At 43.5% G+C, this 23,172-nt stretch overlaps 1 protein-coding gene across 1 annotated transcript in view; it reads right to left on the minus strand.

Annotated features, from left to right (window-relative positions):
* SPAG5 (sperm associated antigen 5) overlaps positions 1–23,172 on the minus strand; it is a 96,414-nt gene that overhangs the window by 35,450 nt on the left and 37,792 nt on the right. Inside the window, exons 8-13 of the mRNA XM_089693618.1 lie at positions 22,403–22,537; positions 19,004–19,123; positions 18,477–18,569; positions 10,014–10,148; positions 639–711; positions 391–538 (exon numbers count right to left, since the gene is read on the minus strand). Coding sequence (XP_089549744.1) covers positions 391–538; positions 639–711; positions 10,014–10,148; positions 18,477–18,569; positions 19,004–19,123; positions 22,403–22,537 — 704 coding nt within the window. The remainder of the gene's footprint in view (positions 1–390; positions 539–638; positions 712–10,013; positions 10,149–18,476; positions 18,570–19,003; positions 19,124–22,402; positions 22,538–23,172) is intronic.

The raw sequence follows: 23,172 nt of genomic DNA on the forward strand, positions 1-23,172 counted from the left end.
GTGCGGTATTTTTTCTTAAATACCATGCAGCAGTAAGGCCATGGTATGGCTGTACAGCTGCTTTATAATTTGGCCCCTATGCTAAAGTGGTCATATCCCAAATGACCTGAACACCTGAGCAGCTAGAATTTTACTCAGTAGTGTTGCACATGTGTAGCTACAGGTGTAATGATGACCCAAGCAGCAAATGTAATGTACATAACTAGATTTTCTATTGTACTTTGATATCCCAACATCTCGGTGAGGTACTTTTCACCCCAACTTTAGCCTGATCATGAGCAGGACAAGCCCAAATCTTTGAAGTGATCTGTGCAATTATGGGCAGAAATAATACGCAGTACAACCATAGGAGATATATTAAATCATTTAAAAATTAAAACAGCTTTGTACCTTGCAGTTGCCTCATTAAGCTCTTTTTCTAGCAGCTTCAAGGATGAGTCTCTAGCAGACAGTTGTTCTGCCAGCTCAGAATTGTCCTCCTTCCACTGATCAATTTCGGACTCCATACTACACAAACGCTCCATCAGAGATTCTAGCTCTAATAAAATTAATAAATGTATAACAGATAATATAAAAACAGAAATGCACAGAAACCAAAATTTATACGGTGTTTTATGAAAACAATTAAACACACAAACCTGTACCCAGACGAGAGTTCTCCAGTTTCATCTGTTCATTCAAAGACTTCAGGTCAGCCAGGCGAATGGACATCTATCAGTAACAAAAAAAAAAAAAAATATTTTCAAAAGAAGAACAACAAAAATTTCACAGGCAACTTTGCCATTTTCCTGTGACAGGTCCACATTTTCTAGTAACTGCTATACAACTAGTCTTTGTGCTAAGAACTATCTAAAAAAACTTTTTAAAAAATATTTAACGCAGTATTAAACCCAAAACCAAAAATGCACAGCCATGGCCAAAAGTTTTGAGAATGACACAAATATTAATTTTCACAAAGTCTGCTGCTTCTGTGTTTTTAGATCTTTTTGTCAAATGTTACTATGGTATACCGAAGTATAATTACAAGCATTTCATAAGTGTGAAAAGGCTTTTATTGACAATTACATTAAGTTTATGCAGAAGCAATATTTGCAGTGTTGACCCTTCTTTATCCAAGACCTTTGCAATTCGCCCTGGCATGTGGTCAATCAACTTCTGGGTCACATCCTGACTGATAACAGTCCATTCTTGCATAATCAATGCTTGGAGTTTGTCAGAATTTGTGGGGGGTTTTTTGTTCACCCACCTCAAGGAAGTTCTCAGTGGGATTAAGGTCTGAGGAATTTCCTTGCTATGGACCCAAAATTTCAATGTTTCGTTCGTCAAGCCACTTAGTTATCACTTTTGCCTTATGGCATGGTGCTCCATCATGCTAGAAAATACATTGTTCAATCACCAAACTGTTCTTGGATGGTTGGAAGAAGTTGCTCTGAGGATGTTTTTTGTACCATTCTTTATTCATGGCTGTGTTGTGAGTGAGCCAACTCCCTTGGCTGAGAAACAACCCCACACATGAATGGTCTCAGGATGCTTTACTGTTGGCATAACACAGGACCGATGGCAGCGTTCACCTTTCTTCTCCGGACAAAGTTTTTTCCGGATGCCCCAAACAATCAGAAAGGGGATTCATCAGAGAATCACTTTACCCCAGTCCACAGCAGACCAATCTCTGTATCTTTTGCAGAATATCAGTCTGTCCCTGATGTTTTTCCCGGAGAGAAGTGGCTTCTTTGCTGCCCTTCTTGACAGTAGGCCATCCTCCAACAGTCTTCATCTCACTGTGCATGCTGATGCACTCAAACTTGCCTGCTGCCATTCCTGAGCAAGCTCTCACTGGTGGTGCCCCGATCCCAAAGATGAATCAACTTTAGGAGACGGTCCTGACACTTTCTTGGGTGCCCTGAAGTCTTCTTCACAATTGAACCTCTCTCCTTGAAGTCCTTGATGATCCAATAAATGGTTGATTTAGGTGCAGTCTTAGTAGCAGCAATATCCTTGCCTGTGAATCCTTTTTTGTGCAAAACTATGATGACTACACGTGTTTCCTTGCAAGTAACCATGGTTAACAGAGGAAGAACGATGATTTCAAGCATCACCCTCCTTTTAAAGCTTCCAGTGTGTTATTCTAACTCATTCAGTATGACAGAGTGCTCTCCAGCCTTGTGCTCGTCAACATTGACACGTGTTAACAAGAGAATCATTGACATGATGTCAGCTGGTCTTTTTGTGGCAGGGCTGAAATGCAGTGGAAATTTATTTTTTTTGGATTAAGTTAATTTTCATGGCAAAGAGGGACTTTGTAATTTATTGGATCACTCTTCATAACATTCTGGGGTATATGCAAATTGCCATCATCAAAACTGAGGCAGCACACTTTGTGAAAACTAATATGTCTGTAATTCTCAAAACTTATGGCAAGGGCTATAATATATTGGTATATATTGTAATATACCAATCACTAGATGTGGTAACTGCATCACTTTTCTTTTAAGCTCTTTTCCCCTGTTTAAACTGGTGATCTGGCCAGTAACACAACTCTTGTATGAGTGTCTCTACTCTGAATGAATGAGCACAGGGGCATCTTTGCACAGCAGCATTGTCAGTCTGTGGGGAGGGGAGTGTTAGATGTACTAGCAGCTCTAGGTACACTAACAAATTGAAGCCAAACTTCAGCTAATACTTTATAAGCACTTACAGCAAATAGTTTTTTCCTTTTGGGACAAATGTTTTCCCAACACTGTAACTGATATATTCTGCTGGTGAGCTTGTACCTTTAAAAAAACAACTGACTTACTGGTCAGATCACCAGGCGAAAACAGAAGAAAAAAAACCTAGAAAAGAAAATGAATGCGGCCATCACATCTAAGAAATGGTAAGCTGCAATCGAACAAACGTTTGCTTTTGGGTTTAATAGGACTTTAAGTCTTCAGAATCCAGGACAGATTTGAATCTGATTGGTAGCTGTAGGCAATAAAAAAATGCTCTGGGAGGTCTGCAAAAAAAAAACAAAAAAAAAAAACGTATTATCTTTAGGAGTGTCTCACAGAAAGATTTTGCCTGTTTTCTTGGAAAAAACGGTACTTGGCCGCCCAGGAACTTCCTTGATGAAGTTGTCCAATGACTTACCACAAAAGCATTCTCCCATCAAGAGGCATATGCAAGAGGCACTTCTTACACTGAAGCTCCAGCAACCAATATTTTAACGGGTGTTGGATTTGCTAGACTAAAACACTGCAAGATACCCCTGCATGGCTAGTGGATTGCAAGCTGACCAGGTCCCTGAAACTGCTGCCCTTGCACTTATGATCTACTATACCAATATATAGTATAGATTGAGAATCCGTCCCCAAGGGTATTCACAAATTCAGGAAGAGGTTAATGCAGTTGTGGTCACGTCACTTGTAAGGCAGTAGGAAGGCCAGGTACCATTCAGAGGATTGTAGAACTAATGCAGGAGATGGCAGGAATGAGGTTCATGCACACTCACAGCAAAATAGTGTACACATGTGCTGTATGCCAGCTAGAGAAGCGTAGTGAATTAAACCCTTAGAGGTGAACAGGACTCAGAATATAGAGTCACATGACAAACAGGCAGCTACAATTTGAAGAACGAGAAACAGCAATGGCATTCTCCATGTTTCGCTTAGCAAAGATTTAAAGGGGGCAGTTTAGAGAAAACCAGTGCTTCTTAGGCCTCATACACTGGGTGTTTTTGAAGCCACCGCTAGGGGCTTTTTTTTATTTTTTTACAGCCTCTAAACTCCCCTGCATGTTTATCCTATGTGTTCATGCACACACAGGCTTTTAGCAGCGTTTTGTGGCAGGGGAGTTTAGTGGCATTTGGCTGAAAAAAAAAAAAATAAAATGCATTGAGCGTTAATTTATTTCAATGGCTAGAACAAATTATTTATTCTGGCCTATGAAATTAATACCCAAATGTTTGACGCAGGTAAACGCGGTACACCTTTTTTACAAGTGTCAGGTGTTTTTTTGGCCAAAAGGAAACGTCAAGTGTAATGAGGCCTTATAGTTCTTCACCTATCATTTTACAGGAAAGTTAAAAATCTGTTTGCCAACCGGACGAACGACCTCGAAGATAAGATGGACGCTGCGGTCACGGTCATAGAAAATCACGAGCAGGATTTGTGTGACCTCAAGAAAGAATTGGCGGACGCGCTGCTACGGCTTGAGGATTTCGAGAATCGTTCCCGCCGTGGCAATCTGCGGTTAAGAGGTATCCCGGAAACGGTCGCAGATCTTACTTCCACTGCTACAGCTCTGTTTCAGGAGCTGACACCAGCTGTTCCCATTGACCGGCTTGAATTTGACCGCATACATCGTGCGTTGGGTCCCAGACGACCGGATGGGCCCCCGAGGGACATTATCATCAAGTTTACGTATTACCGCACTAAGGAAACTATTCTCTTGGCGGCCAGAAACAACCCTGACCTCAGCTTCCAGGGGCATCGCTACCAGCTCTTTGCGGACCTCTCTCAAACCACTCTTCAGAAACGTCGCCAATTGAAGCCTTTCACTTCGGTCCTGGTGAAACACAGTATCAAATACGCTTGGGGCTTCCCGTTTCGCCTCACCTTCACCTACCAGGGCCGCAGTCATTCTGTGGCTACGCCGGAGGAGGCCCATTCTCTCCTGGAATCCTTACACCTTCTTTCGCCTGAGGCTGCGGATCGGAGCCTGGCACATTCATCAGGATCCCCGGCGAGGCCGCTTCTTCCAAGCCGCATCTGGGAGCGGTCGTCCAATAGGAAGAGGGCCCTCCCTCAGACCCCTTCACGATCAAGTCCTTCCTGTTCTTCTCCGGGCTGAAGATGTGTCTTGGACTTCCCATGTATCATCTCACCGATGGACTTCCTTGACGGGACCGTGAGTTTGGCCCTTAGGGCTCCCCCAGTTTGTCAGCATTACGGGTTGGGACTGCTATAGTGTGCCCCCTTGGGTTCCTTCCCTGGTTGGGGGGGGGTCTCCTCCTGGACTCGAGAATTATGACTTTCTGCTGTCGCAGCCTATTTTGGGCCTGGGTGATGGTATTCCAGTTTTTGTTGGTAGCACGGAGTGAGGGCTCCCTCTGGTTTCGGGGTGGGAGGTTGATCTGGTAGGCCCGGCTGGGTGGGAGGGGGTTGGCCCCATGGTTCTCTGGGTTGCTATGGGGAGGTCATCACGGTGGCCTAGCTCCTGGGACCTTTAGTTTTATTGCTTTGGTACCCCGTTCTATTGTGTTTATTGCCTTATTGCCCTTTTACCCCCTGGGGACTTATGTTTCTGATGTTTCCATTTGCAGCCATGTGTCCGTTGGTAGAGCCACCCCTAACTGGTATCCTTCATTTGTAGGATGCACATCACCATTGGCGTGACACGATTGCACTATTGTATATTCTTTTTGTGTCCTTTTCCTTCTTTCTTTCTTTGTTTTTTTTTCTTCTTTGGTTTTTTTTTGTTTTTGTTTTCTGCAGGGTTCCGGGACGCCACGGTCCGATCGCCATTGGGAGCGGAAATTGCTAGCTGCTTTATGGTTTTTTCTGCTGAGCGTGTTGCTCTGATGCCGCCATGGCCTCGCCCCTTTTGAAAATTCATTCGCAAAATGTTCAAGGCTTCAATTCGCCTCAGAAGCGGGCTAAAGTTTTTCATCACCTCAAATCGCAACAAATTGACGTGGTATGTTTACAAGAGACCAGGTTTTCTCAGTCCTCCGCCCCATGTTATCTTTCACCTCACTATCCCACCTTTTACACGGCCTCGGCTCCTGAGAAGCGTCGGGGTGTCCTGATCGCTTTTAAACGCAATCTCCCCTTTGTCTGTGCTAGGAATATAGCGGACCCCACGGGCAGGTATCTGCTTCTGCAAGGCACCCTCTGGGACCAGGAGGTTACTTTTGTCTCTTACTACGCGCCTAATCGTTTTCAGGATAAATTCTTTTCACATCTTTGCACCATTGTTTCCCGACACTCTAAGGGTCTCCTTGTTGTTTTGGGGGATTCGAATGTTACTTTGGATTCTGCATTGGATAGGCGCTGCGCACGGGGGGCGGCCCCTTCTCATGACTTGGTGCTGGAGGAACGTATGCGCTCTCTCCTGCGGACGGCGGGGCTGGCAGACGTCTGGAGGGAGCTTCACCCAACGGAATGCGACTTTACATTCTATTCCAGTCCTCATGATAGTTTTTGTAGAATTGATCATATATTTATGCAGGTTCAGCAGCTTCCCTTGGTCAGGCGGATAACTATTCCCTCCTCGCCTTGGTCGGATCACGATCCCTTGGTACTTCTCCTTGCCCTCTCTGGGTCAGAACGGCGCCCTTTTCATTGGCGCATCAATGATTCTTTATTGACCACTCAGGCTACCTGCCAACAAATAGAATTTTTTTTACGAACATACTTTACGGAAAACGCGGGATCGGTCTCCTCGGCAGTGCCCCTATGGGAGGCGCATAAGGCCACGGTGCGGGGTCATGTTATACAGCTGGCGGCGGTCCGGAAGCGGGAGCGCCGACTTTTGGAGCTTCATTCTCTCCTGGCCTCTGCGGATGCGCGTTGGAAGTCATCTCCATCCGCGGCCCATAAACGTGCTCGGGACGCCCTGGCGGCAGAGTTGGACTTACTTGCCTCTTCGGAGGCAGAACGGGCCCTGCGCTGGACCAAACACAAATTTTATTCCTGTGCTAATAAGCCGGGCCCGATGCTGGCCAGGAAACTCAATTCTGTGGGGAAACCCCATAAACCGATTCGACTGCGACTTCCAACAGGTGGCTGTACTTCTAATCCCCAGCAGATTGTTTCCCTGACTTCCTTTCACGCCTCTACGCTAAACCAGATCCCTTCCCCGCGGCTCAAGCAGAGGCATTCTTTCAAGATCTCCGACTTCCTGGGTTATCCGAGGCAGCACAGGTGGCACTCAACGCCGGTGTCACTGTACCAGAAGTGCTCCAAGCTATCAAATCTTTACGGTCCACCGCGGCCCCAGGTCCCGACGGCTTTTCCGGTCTTTATTATAAGAAATTCTCAGCCTTGTTGGCGCCCTTTTTGGCTGAGTATTTTAATGCGTTACGACAGGGCTCCTCGCCCTCTCCAGATGCGCTTAGAGCGCATATCGCCATGATTCCTAAGACGACCGATGATGTACAGGAACCGCAAGCCTTCCGGCCTATTTCTCTTCTTAATGAAGACCTGAAGATACTGGGCAAGATCCTCAGTTTTCGCATCAATAAATATTTGCGTAGCCTGGTCCACAGGGACCAGGTGGGGTTCGTCCCCGGGAGGCAGGCGGGTGATAACGTCCGTAAGGTGGTCCATCTTATACATTTTCTGCAACAACGGGAAATCCCAGGATTCTTACTGTCTTTAGACATCTATAAAGCCTTTGATTCTCTATCCTGGGAATATCTGCGGTTTGTGCTGTCTCGTTGGGGTTTTGGGGATTCTATGCTTTCTTGGATTCAGGCCTTGTATTCTTCTCCTTCGGCCTCCGTCAAATACGCTGGGTATTTTTCAGATCCCTTTCCTATTGGGCGTGGGACGAGACAGGGTTGTCCCATCCCCAGCGCTCTTTGTCCTGGCGCTTGAGCCTCTGGCTTTAGCGCTTCGGACCGATTGCAATGTATCGGGGGTTCCTTACGCGGGACAGGAATTCAAACTGAATCTTTTTGCGGACGATGCCCTCCTGACTCTTACTAACCCCCTGACGACGCTTCCTAATTTGCAACAGGTTCTTGAGCGCTTCTCTTTGATTTCGGGTCTCCGTATCAACTTGGATAAGACTATAGCCCTCAATATTACTTTGGCTTCGGATTTGGTTTCGCGCCTACAATCCCACTTCCCTTACAAATGGGCTTCCTCTTCTCTTGAATATTTAGGCGTTCGCTTGACCCCCACTTATGACTCCTTGTTTGTTGCAAATTATTATCCATTGCTTAGCTCTCTATCCTCTCTTATGCATTCTTGGCAATTTCCGCACCTTAATTCGGTGAAAATGACCATCTTGCCGAAATTGTTGTATTATTTTCGCACACTCCCGGTGCGGGTTCCCCCTCATTTTCTTCGGTTGCTTCAGGCGAAGTTAATGCGTTTTATCTGGGCCGATAAGCACCCCAGAGTATCCAAAAGTACGCTTTTTGCCCATAGACTTCAGGGTGGTCTTGGGGTGCCTAATGTGACTAAGTATTATCAAGCGAGCCAGATTGCCCCGCTGTCTATGTTGCACGCCTCTTCCGACGTCCCCCTCTGGGTCCTGTTGGAACTACCTAATTGTGCCCCTATCGCACTGTCGACGCTTCTATGGCTTCCCCCTGCCCTGCGCCCTATGGCACTGAGTCCGATGTTACTTCATGGCCTACAAGTTTGGGACTCGGTACGTTATTCTGGTGGTCTGATGTTTCTGCCTTTGCTACCAATTATTAACAACCCTCTTTTCCCGCCGGGTTTGGATCACCCAGGGGCGTTTTCTTGGTGGGTGACTAATGGTTTTTCGCAGGTGCGACACTTTTTGATTTTTCGGTCCTTTCCCACCTGGGACTCTCTTCGGGAATCCCGGAATATCCCCCCAGCGGAATTTTTCCGATATCTTCAATTGCGACACTGGCTGCTCTCGCTGCGGGATACTTCTGCGTTACCGTACCAGAAATCTGCCTTTGAACAGCTTTGCCAACAGCGTCCGGGCGCTCCGGGCCTTATATCCCTTCTTTATGCAGCTCTGAACAGACGCTCGTCGCATACTTCTCTTTCATATGTTGTTCAGTGGGAGCGCGACCTGGGAGTGGCTGTGGATCCGGAGGACTGGAATAAGGCCTGGTCACTCATAGCTAAATGCTCATTTAATACAACCACACTGGAGGCAGCCTATAAGGTATTGTTTCGTTGGTACTGGGTTCCGGCTCGGTTGGCCCGGGCTAACCCTGCCTGTAGTGATCAATGTTTTCGGGGTTGTGGTCATCGTGGTGATGTATTGCATATCTGGTGGTCATGCCCGAGACTGTTTCGTTTTTGGTCTCGTGTATTTGGCCTCCTTTTCACTTTGTTCCATCTCTCCATACGCCGGGATGTTCAGTATGCTTTGCTTCATTGCCCCATACCGGGCCTCTTGGCTCACCAGCAGAAGTTGGCTTCCTATCTGTTTTTATCCGCCACTAGAACAATTGCTCAGACCTGGAAGAGTCCGTTTGTCCCTCTTCAAGGGGTGCGGGATCGTATGACCTCTATGATGCTCAACGAACAGATGTCGAGTATCCGCAATGACTCCCAACGTAAATTTTTGAAAATATGGGAGCCGTGGTTGCAATATGCCCTTCCCTCACTCTCCCCGGCTAGTCTGGGGATGTAATGGCGTTCGGTGTTGGCGCTCTTGAATCCCTGCTCTTTGCTCCCCCCTTTTTTCTTTTTTTTTTTTCTTTTCCTTTTTTTCTCTCTCTCTGTTTTTGGTGTGACTAGGACAGCTGCATTTAGTTGTTATAATCAGTTACATGAATGTTTTGTAACTTATGTGCCATTGATCGCCCCTGCGTGGGCGTACCTTTTGCCCTGTTGGCATTAGAGCATTGTTTTTCCCCCCTTTTTTTTTTTAAATTTTGCCTTTTGTTTATCTGTGCAATTGATAGCCCCTGCGTGGGCGTGTTTTATTGCCTCTGTTTATACTGTTTAAAAAATTGAATAAAAACCATTGAAATAGAAAAAAAAAAAAAATCTGTTTGCTACAAGGGAACAGACTGAGAGTTCTCTCTGACACTTGATCATACACATGAAAAAGTAAAACTTAGTTATTAAAATAGTTTGGGCTGTCAATGTATTAAAGTATCAACATTTTTTTTTTTAAATCCAAAAGTTTTTGTATGACAAGAAATATCCATAGAATTACTTGTATTATGGAGTCTGATCAGAAAAAACTTAAACACCATTTACTACTCTAATGATGCTGGTCTCTACAATAAAAATGGACAGAATTATGTGTTGCACTTTGCTACTCACACCCAACGTTGGGGACCTTTTAGGATACTGGTCTTTGCTCACCTCTTTATTTTCCAAAATGACATTGTCCCTTTCATTCTCGAATCCGTCATACTTCTCTAGAGCCAACTGGGTTTTCTCCTTCATAATCATAAATAGGTGCCAGTGTCGAGACATCAGCTCCCTGGCTTGAGAACACTATCAACAAATGCCAGTCAGAAAATCAGTTCATATATACATATGTGTGCCTATATTAGTATAGGTGTATATGTGTGTACTTATATAGCTATCAATTTACACAGCGATTTACATATATATTTGTACATTTACATGAGCCCCTAACCCTCAAGGGGCAGGGACACACACACACACACTTCTTCCCCTACTGGGGGAAAGTCATGTCAGGTTTCTTGACTTCATTGGCTGTCTTAAGCCTAGCTTCACATACATGCGGTAAAGAAAACGCAACAAATACTTTGCATTTTCCACATCGCATCCAAATCGCACTGTATTCATGCAATCTGGAAATATAAAAAAAGAGTGCAGCACTACCTGTCACAATAGTGGTGTGACCCTCTGTGCTGATAATACCAACAACAACCATGATCAAGTAAATATATCCCATGGGCTCCAACAGTTCGATGCCTGTGTGGTCCTTCACCTAGGCATAGGCTTGTTGCGCTGATTGTGAGACCTCGCTGCGTATCATGTAGCTGCTTTATGCACTTATGTGATGAATATTTTAATGTTTTGTATCAATAGAGTGTTTTATATTGTTTTTCCAAAAGACTATACACATTTCTGTGCCTATATTAGTCCCAAAATAATAGGGTATTATATTTACTGTTACAATATAGGGATGTTGGCACAATCCTAGCACTATACCATAACCTACATTTCTTGCCTTGTATGGGTAAGATAAGATAAATAAAAAAGCTAACAGATACAGTGGGGCAAAAAAGTATTTAGTCAGCCACCAATTGTGCAAGTTCTCCCACTTACAAAGATGAGAGAGGCCTGTAATTGGCATCATAGGTAGACCTCAACTATGAGAGACAAAATGAGAAAAAAAATCCAGACAATCACATTGGCTGATTTGGAAAGAATTTATTTGCAGATTATGGTGGAAAATAAGTATTTGGTCACCTACAAACAAGCAAGATTTCTGGCTCTCACAGACCTGTACCTTCTTCTTTAAGAGGCTCCTCTGTCCTGCACTCATTACCTGTATCAATGGCACCTGTTTGAACTTGTTATCAGTATAAAAGACACCTGTCCACAACCTCAAACAGTCGCACTCCAAACTCCACTATTTTTTTTTTTTTTAAGTCCGCAAACGTGCAACTATACGAAAAACCCGTAAGTGTTTCACAAAAAAGTGCAAGTGCAAAAACACCACACAAAAAGTGCACTTAGGGGTGTGCTGTGTCCTACCCCTAAAGGGGCTTGGACCGCTTACCCTGATCCCCCGGGGCACGAAGCTCCTGACGGGGACAAGGTTCCCACTTGGTCCTCCTGGCCAAAAGGCCTGGTGGACCACCGTTCCCTATGCCCAGCCAAAGCCGGACATTCAGTACTAGGCAAGGGGACTCTCCCGAAGAAGAGTCCTCTAGGGATCAGGGGAGGAAGGAACCGTATGGCCACACATCCTCCCCCTAGACTTCAGGGTAGGCCCGAGGACCCACACCCTCCATCCAACTCCACTATGGTGAAGACCAAAGAGCTGTCGAAGGACACCAGAAACAAAATTGTAGACCTGCACCAGGCTGGGAAGACTGAATCTGCAATAGGCAAGCAGCTTGGTGTGAACAAATCAACTGCGGGAGCAATAATTAGAAAATGGAAGACATACAAGACCACTGATAATCTCCCTCGATCTGGGGCTCCACACAAGATCTCACCCCGGGGGGTCAAAATGATCACAAGAACGGTGAGCAAAAATCCCAGGACCACACGGGGGGACCTAGTGAATGACCTGCAGAGAGCTGGGACCAACGTAACAAAGGCCATCAGTAACACACTACGCCGCCAGGGACTCAGATCCTGCAGTGCCAGATGTGTCCCCCTGTTTAAGCCAGTACATGTCCGGGCCCGTCTGAAGTTTGCTAGAGAACAATTGGATGATCCAGAAGAGGATTGGGAGAATGTCATATGGTCAGATGAAACCAAAATAGAACTGTTTGGTAGAAACACAACTCGTGTTTGGAGGAGAGAGAATGCTGAGTTGCATCCAAAGAACACCATACCTACTGTGAAGCATGGGGGTGGCAACATCATGCTTTGGGGCTGTTTCTCCACAAAGGGACCAGGACGACTGATCCATGTACAGGACAGAATGAATGGGGCCATGTATCGTGAGATTTTGAGTGCAAACTTCCTTCCATCAGCAAGGGCATTGAAGATGAAACGTGGCTGGGTCTTCCAACATGACAATGATCCCAAACATACCACCCGGGCAACGAAGGAGTGGCTTCGTAAGAAGCATTTCAAGGTCCTGGAGTGGCCTAGCCAGTCTCCAGATCTCAACCCCATAGAAAACCTTTGGAGGGAATTGAAAGTCCGTGTTGCCCAGCGACAGCCCCAAAACATCACTGCTCTGGAGGAGATCTGCATGGAGGATGGGCCAACATACCAGCAACAGTGTGTGCCAACCTTGTGAAGACTTACAGGAAACGTCTGACCTCTGTCATTGCCAACAAAGGATATATAACAAAGTATTGACATGAACTTTTGATATTGACCAAATAATTATTTTCCACCATAATTTGCAAATAAATTCTTTCCAAATCAGCCAATGTGATTGTCTGGATTTTGTTTCTCATTTTGTCTCTCATAGTTGAGGTCTACCTATGATGCCAATTACAGGCCTCTCTCATCTTTTTAATTGGGAGAACTTGCACAATTGGTGGCTGACTAAATACTTTTTTGCCCCACTGTATATAGATCCAGTCACCTCAGTCCCTGGCTGCCACAGTGGCTTATATTTTACTGTCCCTGCCACACTTATACGCACTGGATCCAAATGACCATTCAGAGCACCCAAATAACGTACAAACTCGATGGCTTCAGATAGTAACCAAACTGTGGCACTTCTGGAAATCCATAGTTGATACAACTATATAATTTAAAGATTACCCTGAAAAATGCAATAACTAAAGACACATGGAGTTCAGCTTACATATTAACATAGGTTATATTTAAAAATAAATACAAAAGTTTTTACAGCATATAGCTAATTACCTTTTTAAATAATCAAGACTGATTACTGTGCATACCGACATCAGTTTTGCCTAATATATAGCGACAAGACTGAGAAAAGGTTTAAACATTCAACAGGGAAGAATTTCTTACACATCTTTGCTGGACTGGACAAATAACTGTAGGATTTCAGAATCCAGAGCTAGCAAACTTTTTTTTTTTTTTACTGAGAATTAGGAGGTTGAACAACTGACTTTTAGCATTTTCCCAGTTCTGTATCGCAGGTATTCTACTTGTTAAGCGAGTCTTGTAAAATTTAGGGCCCCGTACACCCGATGAAAATACCTGACGAATGATTGTGCGTTTTTTTTTGCATGCCAGTCTCATATCAAAAGTGAAAAGGTTACTAATGTGACAATTCTTGCATGCATTGTAATGTATTGTATTTTCGGACAAAAACTGTACTGATTTGGTATCATGCAAGAAAAATGTTCATGCTTGTCCCTTCGAATAATTTTGGACAAAAGCTGTGTACTAACAGTCAGGTTATCATACAATTGCTTCAAAAGCGGTATTTTTCGTACGATTTTCTGATCATGTGTACTAGGCTTTAACCGCTTCCCACCTGGCCCCTGCACATAAACGCCCAGGTGGGAGCTTCGCCGTTCTGAGCGGACATTCAGGAACGTCCTTCAGAACATGCGTGTGGCCTCGTGGCTGCACGCTCTAGGTGTGCCTGTGTTGGACACAGCGCAACACCGCTCGGAAGAAGGGCCCTCTGATTGGCCCTTCTAAACACATCACGGCTGTGTTGAATCACAGCCATCATGTGATGACAACAAAGCTGCCATTCAGGTGAACGGCTCTGCCTCTCCTCACACGGAGCCCATGAGTGAGGAGACGCAGAGCCGATCTGCGAGTTACACAAAAGCACATTGCCCACACATCACCTTGTCACAGTACCAGTGATCCACATCTGTCACCCTGCCCGTGAGCCACATCTGTCAGTGTACCATTGGTCATCCACATCTGTACCAGTGATCCACATCTGTAACGGTGTACCAGTGTAAAATTCACATCTGCACCAGTGATCCACATATGTCAGTGTACCAGTGCTCATCCACTTCTGTAAAAAAGTATACACCACCGAGGAGGCTTTCCAGATACTGAGCATGATGGACAAGAGTAGTGGGGAACTCTCTTTGTCAGACTCAGATTCTGAGTATGATCCAATTGAAAGCAGTGGGTGAGCAATGGATTCTGAAGAGGAGAGAGTCCAAAGAGGTTCAGGAGATCTGAGGAGCAGCAGGCATCCACCAGTAGCACAGTGGTGAGTACAAGCTGCGCAGCACTCCCAGAAGATAGGCAGGCATCCAAGGGTAATTCCATTGTCCTGGCGCTCCAGGGCCTTCAAAATTGTGATAGGTAGTCAGGAATTGAGATGTGTAATTTATGCCTCCAGAATGCCTGTAGGTGCTGTAACAGCGTATACCCAGAGATGGACGCGGTTCAACCATTTTGGCTTCAACCTCCATCTTGACAAAGGGGTCAACCATCCTGACAAACATATTTCTCCCTCATTCTTCCCCCCTCCCTTTCTGAGAGGCCCAGCGACATTTGGCCAGTATGTGTGTGAGTTAGGAATGTCACAGGAGGGGCATAGGAGCTATAAAGTACCCCAAGGGAGCCAGGGCCTCCCTGTCCAAAGAACCTGTAAATTGTAACACCACGGAAGAGATAAGGCAAGCTTTCCCAGGAGTTGAAAGAGATTCCAACCTAATAAACCTAACTCAGCGTATGTGACAGAATCAGATAACCACTTTTCAAAATCCATTTTTCCCCTATGTCTCATATCTTGGAATATGAGAGACTTACATAAAAACCGGACATATCGTCAGATTGTCCATGAGAAGGTGAACAGTTTGGTAGGTCACTCGCATGGTCTCGAATACATAGTAAAGCTGAAAAATAGATCTCGTGAACCGTTCAGTGTATAATTTCCTAATTCATATCTAATCAATCCTCAGATGTGTCTGCCTAATAATCTACCCGTGGGTGAAATGTCACTTGTGCATAGGAAAAGTTATGGACCAAAATATGAGTTACGGGAGATTTTGGCCCTAGTTGAGGTATCCGCACATACCTACACGCCCTAAACGGGGTATTAGTCCTTGACTTCAGAGATACCCCCTGCTGGGGACTACAAAATAGGCTGTAAGGCCTAAGAGTGTGAGTTGAAAATGTCTCCCATTTTAACATCAATACCACCTGGGGAGACCCATGCCCTTTTGCTCTGAAACTTGGATCTGCTAACCCAGGACTTTGGCAAGTACCTTAACCCTTTCACCTCTCTCTGATATCTCTTTGCTGTGCTGTTGGTCTCTGTATGTTTATATATACAGGTGAAACTCGAAAAATTAGAATATCGTGCAAAAGTTCATTTATTTCAGTAATGCAACTTAAAAGGTGAAACTAAGATATGAGATAGACTCATTACATGCAAAGCAAGATAGTTTAAGCCGTAATTTGTCATAATTGTGAGGATTATGGCTTACAGCTCATGAAAACCCCAAATCCACAATCTCAGAAAATTTGAATATTGTGAAAAGGTGCAATATTCTAGGCTCAAAGTGTCCCACTCTAATCAGCTAATTAAGCCATAACACCTGCAAAGGGTTCCTGAGCCTTTAAATGGTCTCTCAGTCTGGTTCAGTAGGAATCACAATCATGGGAAAGACTGCTGACCTGACAGTTGTGCAGAAAACCATCATTGACACCCTCCAAAAGGAAGGAAAGCCTCAAAAGGTAATTGCAAAAGAAGTTGGATGTTCCTAAAGTGCTGTATCAAAGCACATTAATAGAAAGTTATGTGGAAGGGAAAAGTGTAGAAGAAAAAGGTGCACAAGCAGCAGGGATGACCGCAGCCTGGAGAGGATTGTCAGGAAAAGGCCATTCAAGTGTTGGGGACTTTCACAAGGAGTGGACTGAGGCTGGAGTAAGTGCATCAAGAGCCACCACACACAGACGGATCCTGGACATGGGCTTCAAATGTCGTATTCCTCTTGCAAGCTGCTCCTAAACAACAAACAACATCAGAAGCGTCTTACCTGGGCTAAAGAAAAACAGACCTGGTCTGTTGCTCAGTGGTCCAAAGTCCTCTTTTCTGATGAGAGCAACTTTTGCATCTCATTTGGAAACCAAGGACCCAGAGTACGGAGAAAGAATGGAGAGGCACACACTGCAAGATACTTGAAGTTCAGTGTGAAGTTTCCACAGTCTGTGTTGATTTGGGGAGCCATGTCATCTGCTGGTGTTGGTCCACTGTGCTTCATTAAGTCCAGGGTCAACACAGCCGTCCCTCCAGGAGATTTTGGAGCACTTCATGCTTCCTTCTACAGACTAGCTTTATGGGGATGCTGACTTCATTTTCCAGCAGGACTTGGCACCTACCCACACTGCCAAAAGCACCAAAACCTGGTTCAATGACCATGGAATTACTGTGCTTGATTGGCCAGCAAACTCGCCTGACCTGAACCCCATAGAGAATCTATGGGGCATTGCCAAGAGAAAGATGAGAGACATGAGACCGAACAATGCAGAAGAGCTGAAGGCCGCTATTGAAGCATCCTGGTCTTTCATAACACCTCATCAGTGCCACAGTCTGCTAGCTTCCATGCCACGCTTTATTGAGGCAGTAATTGCTGCAAAAGGGGCCCAAACCAAGTACTGAGTACATATGCATGCTTATACTTTTCAGAGGTCTGATATTGTTCTATGTACAATCCTTGTTTTATTGATTGCATGTAATATTCTAATTTTCTGAGATTGTGGATTTGGGGTTTTCATGAGCTGTAAGCCATAATTATCACAATTATGGCAAAGCACGGCTTGAACTATCTTGCTTTGCATGTAATGAGTCTCATATTAGTTTCACCTTTTAAGTTGCATTACTAAAATAAATGAACTTTTGCACGATATTCTAATTTTTCGAGTTTCACCTGTATATCTTAGTTACATCTTTTCTGTAAATATTTTTATTGCACCCGTTTGACCTTTTAGTAATAGATCTTTCCTTCTGAAAGTGTTGAACTGTTTCTATAGCACTTTATTGCAATTTACGAATTCCTGCCTCTAAAGAGAATGCTACTGTTTGTTTAACCCTCTGTATAACCATGTTATACAGGCGATTACCTCAACCATTATAATGTTATAACTGATATCGCCGAGTTTCCTCTTTCTCTGTACAAAAAAGGAGGTGGTGGCAGTGTGAAGGGTTAATTGTGTAATTAACCTGACCCAGTAACAATCGCTCAGGCTGCCGGTACATTGATTGTGGTCCAATTAGCTGGAAAATCGTTGTGCAGGGTACAGCTGAGCATGGCATTGTTATGCACATGACATTGCGGTTTTAGATCAGCTAGTCCTTCGGTCACGAATTTGGTGAGAAGGGCAGGGGTCTGGCGCCGCGATCGTGACAGGTGCTACTTGGATGTTGGGACTCTGTATGTGGCCAGGCTGTGGAAAGGTCTTACACATGTGGTATCCCCATACTCAGGTTGAGCAGCAGAATGCGTTTTGGGGTGTAGCTGTAAGTATGCATATGCTGTGTGAGAGGAATGATCTGTTAATATAACAGTTGTGTGTAAAAATACAAATTTTATTTAGTTTCTTCATTTTCCAAAGAATTGTGGGAAAATAATTACAGGTTCAAAAAACTCACCATGCATCTTACTAAATACCTTTGAATGTCTACTTTCCAAAAAGGGGGTCATTTGGGGGGTATTTGTACTGTTCTGGCTTATTAGTGTCTCAAGAAATGATAGGCCGTCAGTACATCAGGTTTGATCAAGTGTGTTCAATTTTCAATGATTGGTACCATAGCTTGTAGACTCTAACTTCCACACAGACCAAATAATACACACTGATTGGGATTATTGTTACGAAAGCAATGTAGCAGTATACATTTTGGCCCAAATTTATGAAGCAAAATTACTTATTTGCAAAATGTTATAACAGAAACGAAGAAAAATGCATTTTGCTTTTTTTTTGCCAATTTTTTGGTCTTTTATAATTTACAGCACAAAAAATAAAAAACCCAGAGCTAATTAAATACCACCAAAAGAAAGAACTATTTGTGTTAAAAAAAAGACAAAAATTTCATTTGGGTGCAGTGTTGCATGACTGAGTAATTATCATTCAAAGTGTGAGCGCTGAAAGCTGAAAATTGGTCTGGGCAGGAAGGGGGTAAAAGTGCCCGGTATTGAGGTGGTTAAATTGCTGTTAAAAAAAATGGCGATAACATGTTAAATCAATCTGGCTATTCCTTACCTGAATCAGGAGCTGGGTTCGGTCATCTTCTACTTCAGAGCAAACAGAACAAGCTCTGTGAGCAAATTCTACTAATTCTTCATTGTGGGAAGACTTTAAAGAGAAAAAAAACATACAATTTGCATTCATAAAAAAAACACATCTATAAGCTCATATCAGCATGTACACAGCTACAATATAAAAGAGGTCTCCCCACTCACACAAACTGTAAAGTGTATATCAGCACCAAAAAGAGCTCAATGACTTTTAGGCAACCTAGTTGAGCTCTTGCTGATAAAGAAAATGTTATCACAAATTTACATAGATAACCTTAGGAGATTCAATTGGGAAAAGAGCTAGCCAGCCATTTCTCTAGGCTTTAGGGGTTGTTGAAAGAAAAAAACAAAAACAAAAAACAAAAAAAACACCTTTTGTCCAGTTAGCATTCATAATCATGTTGAATTATCTTTTAAATCAGATAAGAGGCTCAAAGCCAAGTTTTCAGTAAGCATGGAAAATCGTTGTCCTATAGACTTGTTGAAATTTACCTGCTGCTCATAAGCTTCTCTGGTAGCCTCAAGCATTTCCTTCTCAGATTCTATGTCTCTGCGAAGCTGAGCAATGAGAGCTGAAGAGTGAATTTCAAGATCCTCCAGACACTGATCTGCCTACATACAGCAAGAAAAAAAGGTTACATGGTTTCATTGTAAATAGGTCAGTCTGGATATTCAGAAAATGCTTGGTTTTCTAACAGGGAAATGTTAACACTTTTTGATGTCTGCCCATCCCTTCCTCTTCTTTCTTTCGATCAGTAAGGCCACCTCTCATTGTGATGTACGAATAGTAAGATGGAGTAGCCAGGAAGGAAAGAAGCTCTCAAGAACCAAAGAAAGCAAAAAAAAAAAAAAAAGAAGGATGAAACATCCAACCCTATGTTGCCTTGTTTGCTACAAAAAAAACACAAAAAAAAAGCCAAAACTTTGTAGCCTTGGTCTTTTGAAGCAAAGTGGTCTACTGCCATTGTCCCACATTTATTTGTGACCAAGCTGAATGTCTGCTGGTCCAATGATCACTCTGCTTCTTTTAAGTTCTTCATCCGTAAAAAGTATACCAGGAGGTTCGTTAAGGGCATCAGACACCAAGATTGGGTGCTCCCCTGCCTGTTGATGTAGGCAATGGTGGTGGAATGGTCCAACAAGATTTGCACAACTACTTCTGATCTGCTGCTGGAAAAAAAATGTAACACTTGCTCCACTGCCTTCAATTCTCTCATACTGGAGGACTCCTGGGCCCAGTTAAATGGTCTCCCAAGTGAGTACCCAAGCTCCACACAGTCTTATCCATTGTTATCCTGCTTACAATGGTATGTGTGTCCACTGATGCCCCTGGGTGTAAATCTCAATCTCATTTACATTACTCATCGCATGGAGTCTTTGACTTGTTTGATCAAGGGCCATTGGGTTCCCACCCCACTGGGGGAGCAGGAAGTTTTGCAAGGCCGTTGAATGAGAACAGTGCCCATGAGACCCAGAACTGGTCATTGTTGTTCTGATCATGGTTGTCAGGTAGAGGTACGTTATTGGCTTCCACTTGTTTTTTCCACTTTCTCCTCTGTGTGAGAGACCCTTGTTTTCATGGAGTCCACCACATAGCCTAGGTAAGTGACTGTTTGAGTCGGTGTTAGCTGCAATTTCTCTTTGTTTACCAACCATCCCCGGCTCATGAGGTGTTGAATTTTTATTTGTATGTTGTTTACTAGATTCTCCTTTGAGTCGGAGAAAAACAGAAAAAAAACAAACAAAAAAAAAACAGAAGGTTGTTATTCCCTATAGTCTCACCCCTATCAGAGCTTCCCCCAAAATCTAGGTGAATGCTCTCAGCACAGAGGATAGACCAAAAGAAGGACAATGTATTTTAGGTGTACTTTATTCTGTGGCCTCTTCATTGTGAACCTTAAGAAATGTTGGAGGTTGTGTTCGATGGGCACATGTAGATAGGCATTTTTGCTATGAACACTCCTCCTTGTAAAATATTCCTGATGGAATAGGTTGATTCCATTCAGAATTTCTTGCACCTTGGTCCTGTTTAGTGGCTTAAGGTTCTAGTCTGAATTTCCCTGAAGGTTTTTGGCACAGAAATACTGTAAATGCGAGAGAAAAACCCTCTCCAGGAGGGATGGGGGAGGGACAAATGAACCCACTTTTTGTTGTAGGAGTTCTTCCAGTGATGTCAGCATGCCCTCTGCTTTGTCCTTGTTGGTTGATGTGTAATAAAATGTCTCCTGGAAAGGGAGCACCTGAAAATTCTATCTTGTGCCCATCTCAGATAATGCTCATGATAAGCAAGTTTGACATTGTCTTCTCCCACTGTGGAAGGTGGGCTGCCAGTCTGATATGTCATTGTGTTTTTGGGGTGGTGGTATAGGGTATTGGAAAAGAATCCCCACTCTACCTTTCCCTTTGGATTTAACTTGGAATTGGAAGGTATGTCCCCTGTCCTGTTTTTCATCCACCGCACTCTCCTGGTTGAGTTTATCAGAACTGTGGATAATGCTGTGATCTTTACTGTCTCAGCAGAATCAACTGCAATGAATGCAACTGTTGTGTTTACCATCAGTAGGGTTCTCAACAACTCTTCTCTGGGTGTTCCCACTTCTAGATGGGATTGATCTGGTTCAGCCCTGAATGAGCATACAGGCGATGCATGTAGTAACTATGGCCGGAAGAAAATTTTGCCGACCCTGCTTCTCAGACCCTTTTAATCGAACCTCTGCCTTTTAATCCATTGATCTCAATGAACCTGTGCCTTTGAAGGATAGATCAGTTTTCTTTCATATCTTGGATAAGGAGGCATCAATTTTAGGATATTTTGCCAATGGGTCTATGTCCTCATCAGAGAACAGCATATTTTGTTAGCAATTTTTTTATAGTGCATATTTTCATGTCACGCAGAATTTTGGCAGCGGTTTTTAAAATGTGATTTTTTTTGTTTGGAAAAAATGCACTTTAATAAATGTCATGCTATAAAATTGCATACACCCATGGAACGATGCCAAACTACGGTACCTATAAATTTCCATAGGTATTGTTTTAAAAGCCTTTACAGGTAGCAGGAGCTACTCATCGTCATCTTGCTGCACTCGACCAGCAATGTACTGGCCCGGAGAGGACTGAGAGCACAACCTGGTTTCCAGAGCAGCGCATGAGGTATCGATATATGTGATCTACAAGAAGCAGATGCAGGGGAAGGTTTTCCAAGAAATACCCTTTGGTTGGTGGGGGTTGGGACGCAGAGTCACAAGCTTAAATGTTGATTTTTTATAAAGTTGGATGATGGGTTTCCTGTTTCAAGTAGGAGGAGCCTTCTTTCAGGCGCTAACCTGGAAGATGACTTTAAGGAAAACAAAAAAAACACACACTCAAAGAACATATTTTACCCCAACATTTCATATTCCTGATATCTGTTGTACCATATACAGTATATCATGTGTAAAATCTAAAAGTATCCTCTTCTCCTTGCATTCCTTTCTTAGGGAGAAATACCTGATTTATCTGCCAGTCCTCTTTCCTATTTAAAATTGACCATTCATCCCAACGTAATCAGTTTTCTGGTTTGAGAACAGCCTGACTGTCCTCAAATTGTCAAATGTGTGTTGACACTCCCTCTCCCCAAACATCAATTCACTGGGAAGATCACTGTATAGCGGTTTCTCCACCCCCACCACTGTAAACCCCTTATGCAGCTGAAAACTTTGGAGTGTGTGTTTATATATATATATATATATATATATATATATATATATATATATATATATATATATACACACACACACACACACTAGAAGGTAAGGGTTCATGTATACTTTAAGCAAATTCACTATCAGTTGCTTAAGGCCTGTGGCCAGTTTATGAATGTTGTGAAACTCTTAACTCCTAGATATAAAATACCGCTTCTTTTGCAAGTTGGGCCTCCTCCATACAAGTTTTTATTTCCTCATTTTCAAGCCGATTGCTTTCCATTTTCTTTCTCATCTTAGACAGAGATGTCATATAATCCGCGAGAAGAGAATGAGTACTGCTTACCTTAAAATAAATAAAAATCAAAAATAAAGCAAGGCAAAAATTAGAAGCAAAATGTATTAATTATTGTGTTTGGAACTTCTCTACTTTATTAAAGTTAAATGTAACATTACTTTCAGTATAGTTACACTCAGGGGCGGACTGGCCATTTGCAAAAACTCGAGCACTGCCCGAGGGCCCGGGGTCAGTAGGGGGCCCCATGAGATGTCCCTGGTACCTTTTTCATAGGCTTTTTTGACTTTGGGCAAGGATACAGGGGCCCCATGATCCCCTATTGCCCAGGGGTCCCATGAGTTGCCAGTCCACTCCTGATTACACTTAGCCTGGGATCACATACACGACGGGCCAGGATGCTGTGCAATTTTTAAAGCCAGTGCGGTGCAATTTTGTTCATGCGATGCAGGTGTGATTAGGATGTTAATTGTTAAAGTGCATCAGACAAGACCCTTTTTAAAAAAATAAATAACCGCACTGTGGCTGGCCAATATGTATTTAAACTAGCTACATGGAAAACTATTTTGTTTTACACATCATGCGAATCAGTGCAGTTCAAAAATGCAGCCAAATTTGCATATATGTGATCCGAGGCTTACAAGGTGTATTTAAAGAAGACTATACCCACACCCCTAGTGGATATA

The sequence above is a fragment of the Staurois parvus genome, unplaced genomic scaffold (genome assembly GCF_062004578.1).
Source record: "Staurois parvus isolate SC_StPar_1 unplaced genomic scaffold, SC_StPar_1.0 ptg000635l, whole genome shotgun sequence".
Taxonomy (NCBI): domain Eukaryota; kingdom Metazoa; phylum Chordata; class Amphibia; order Anura; family Ranidae; genus Staurois; species Staurois parvus.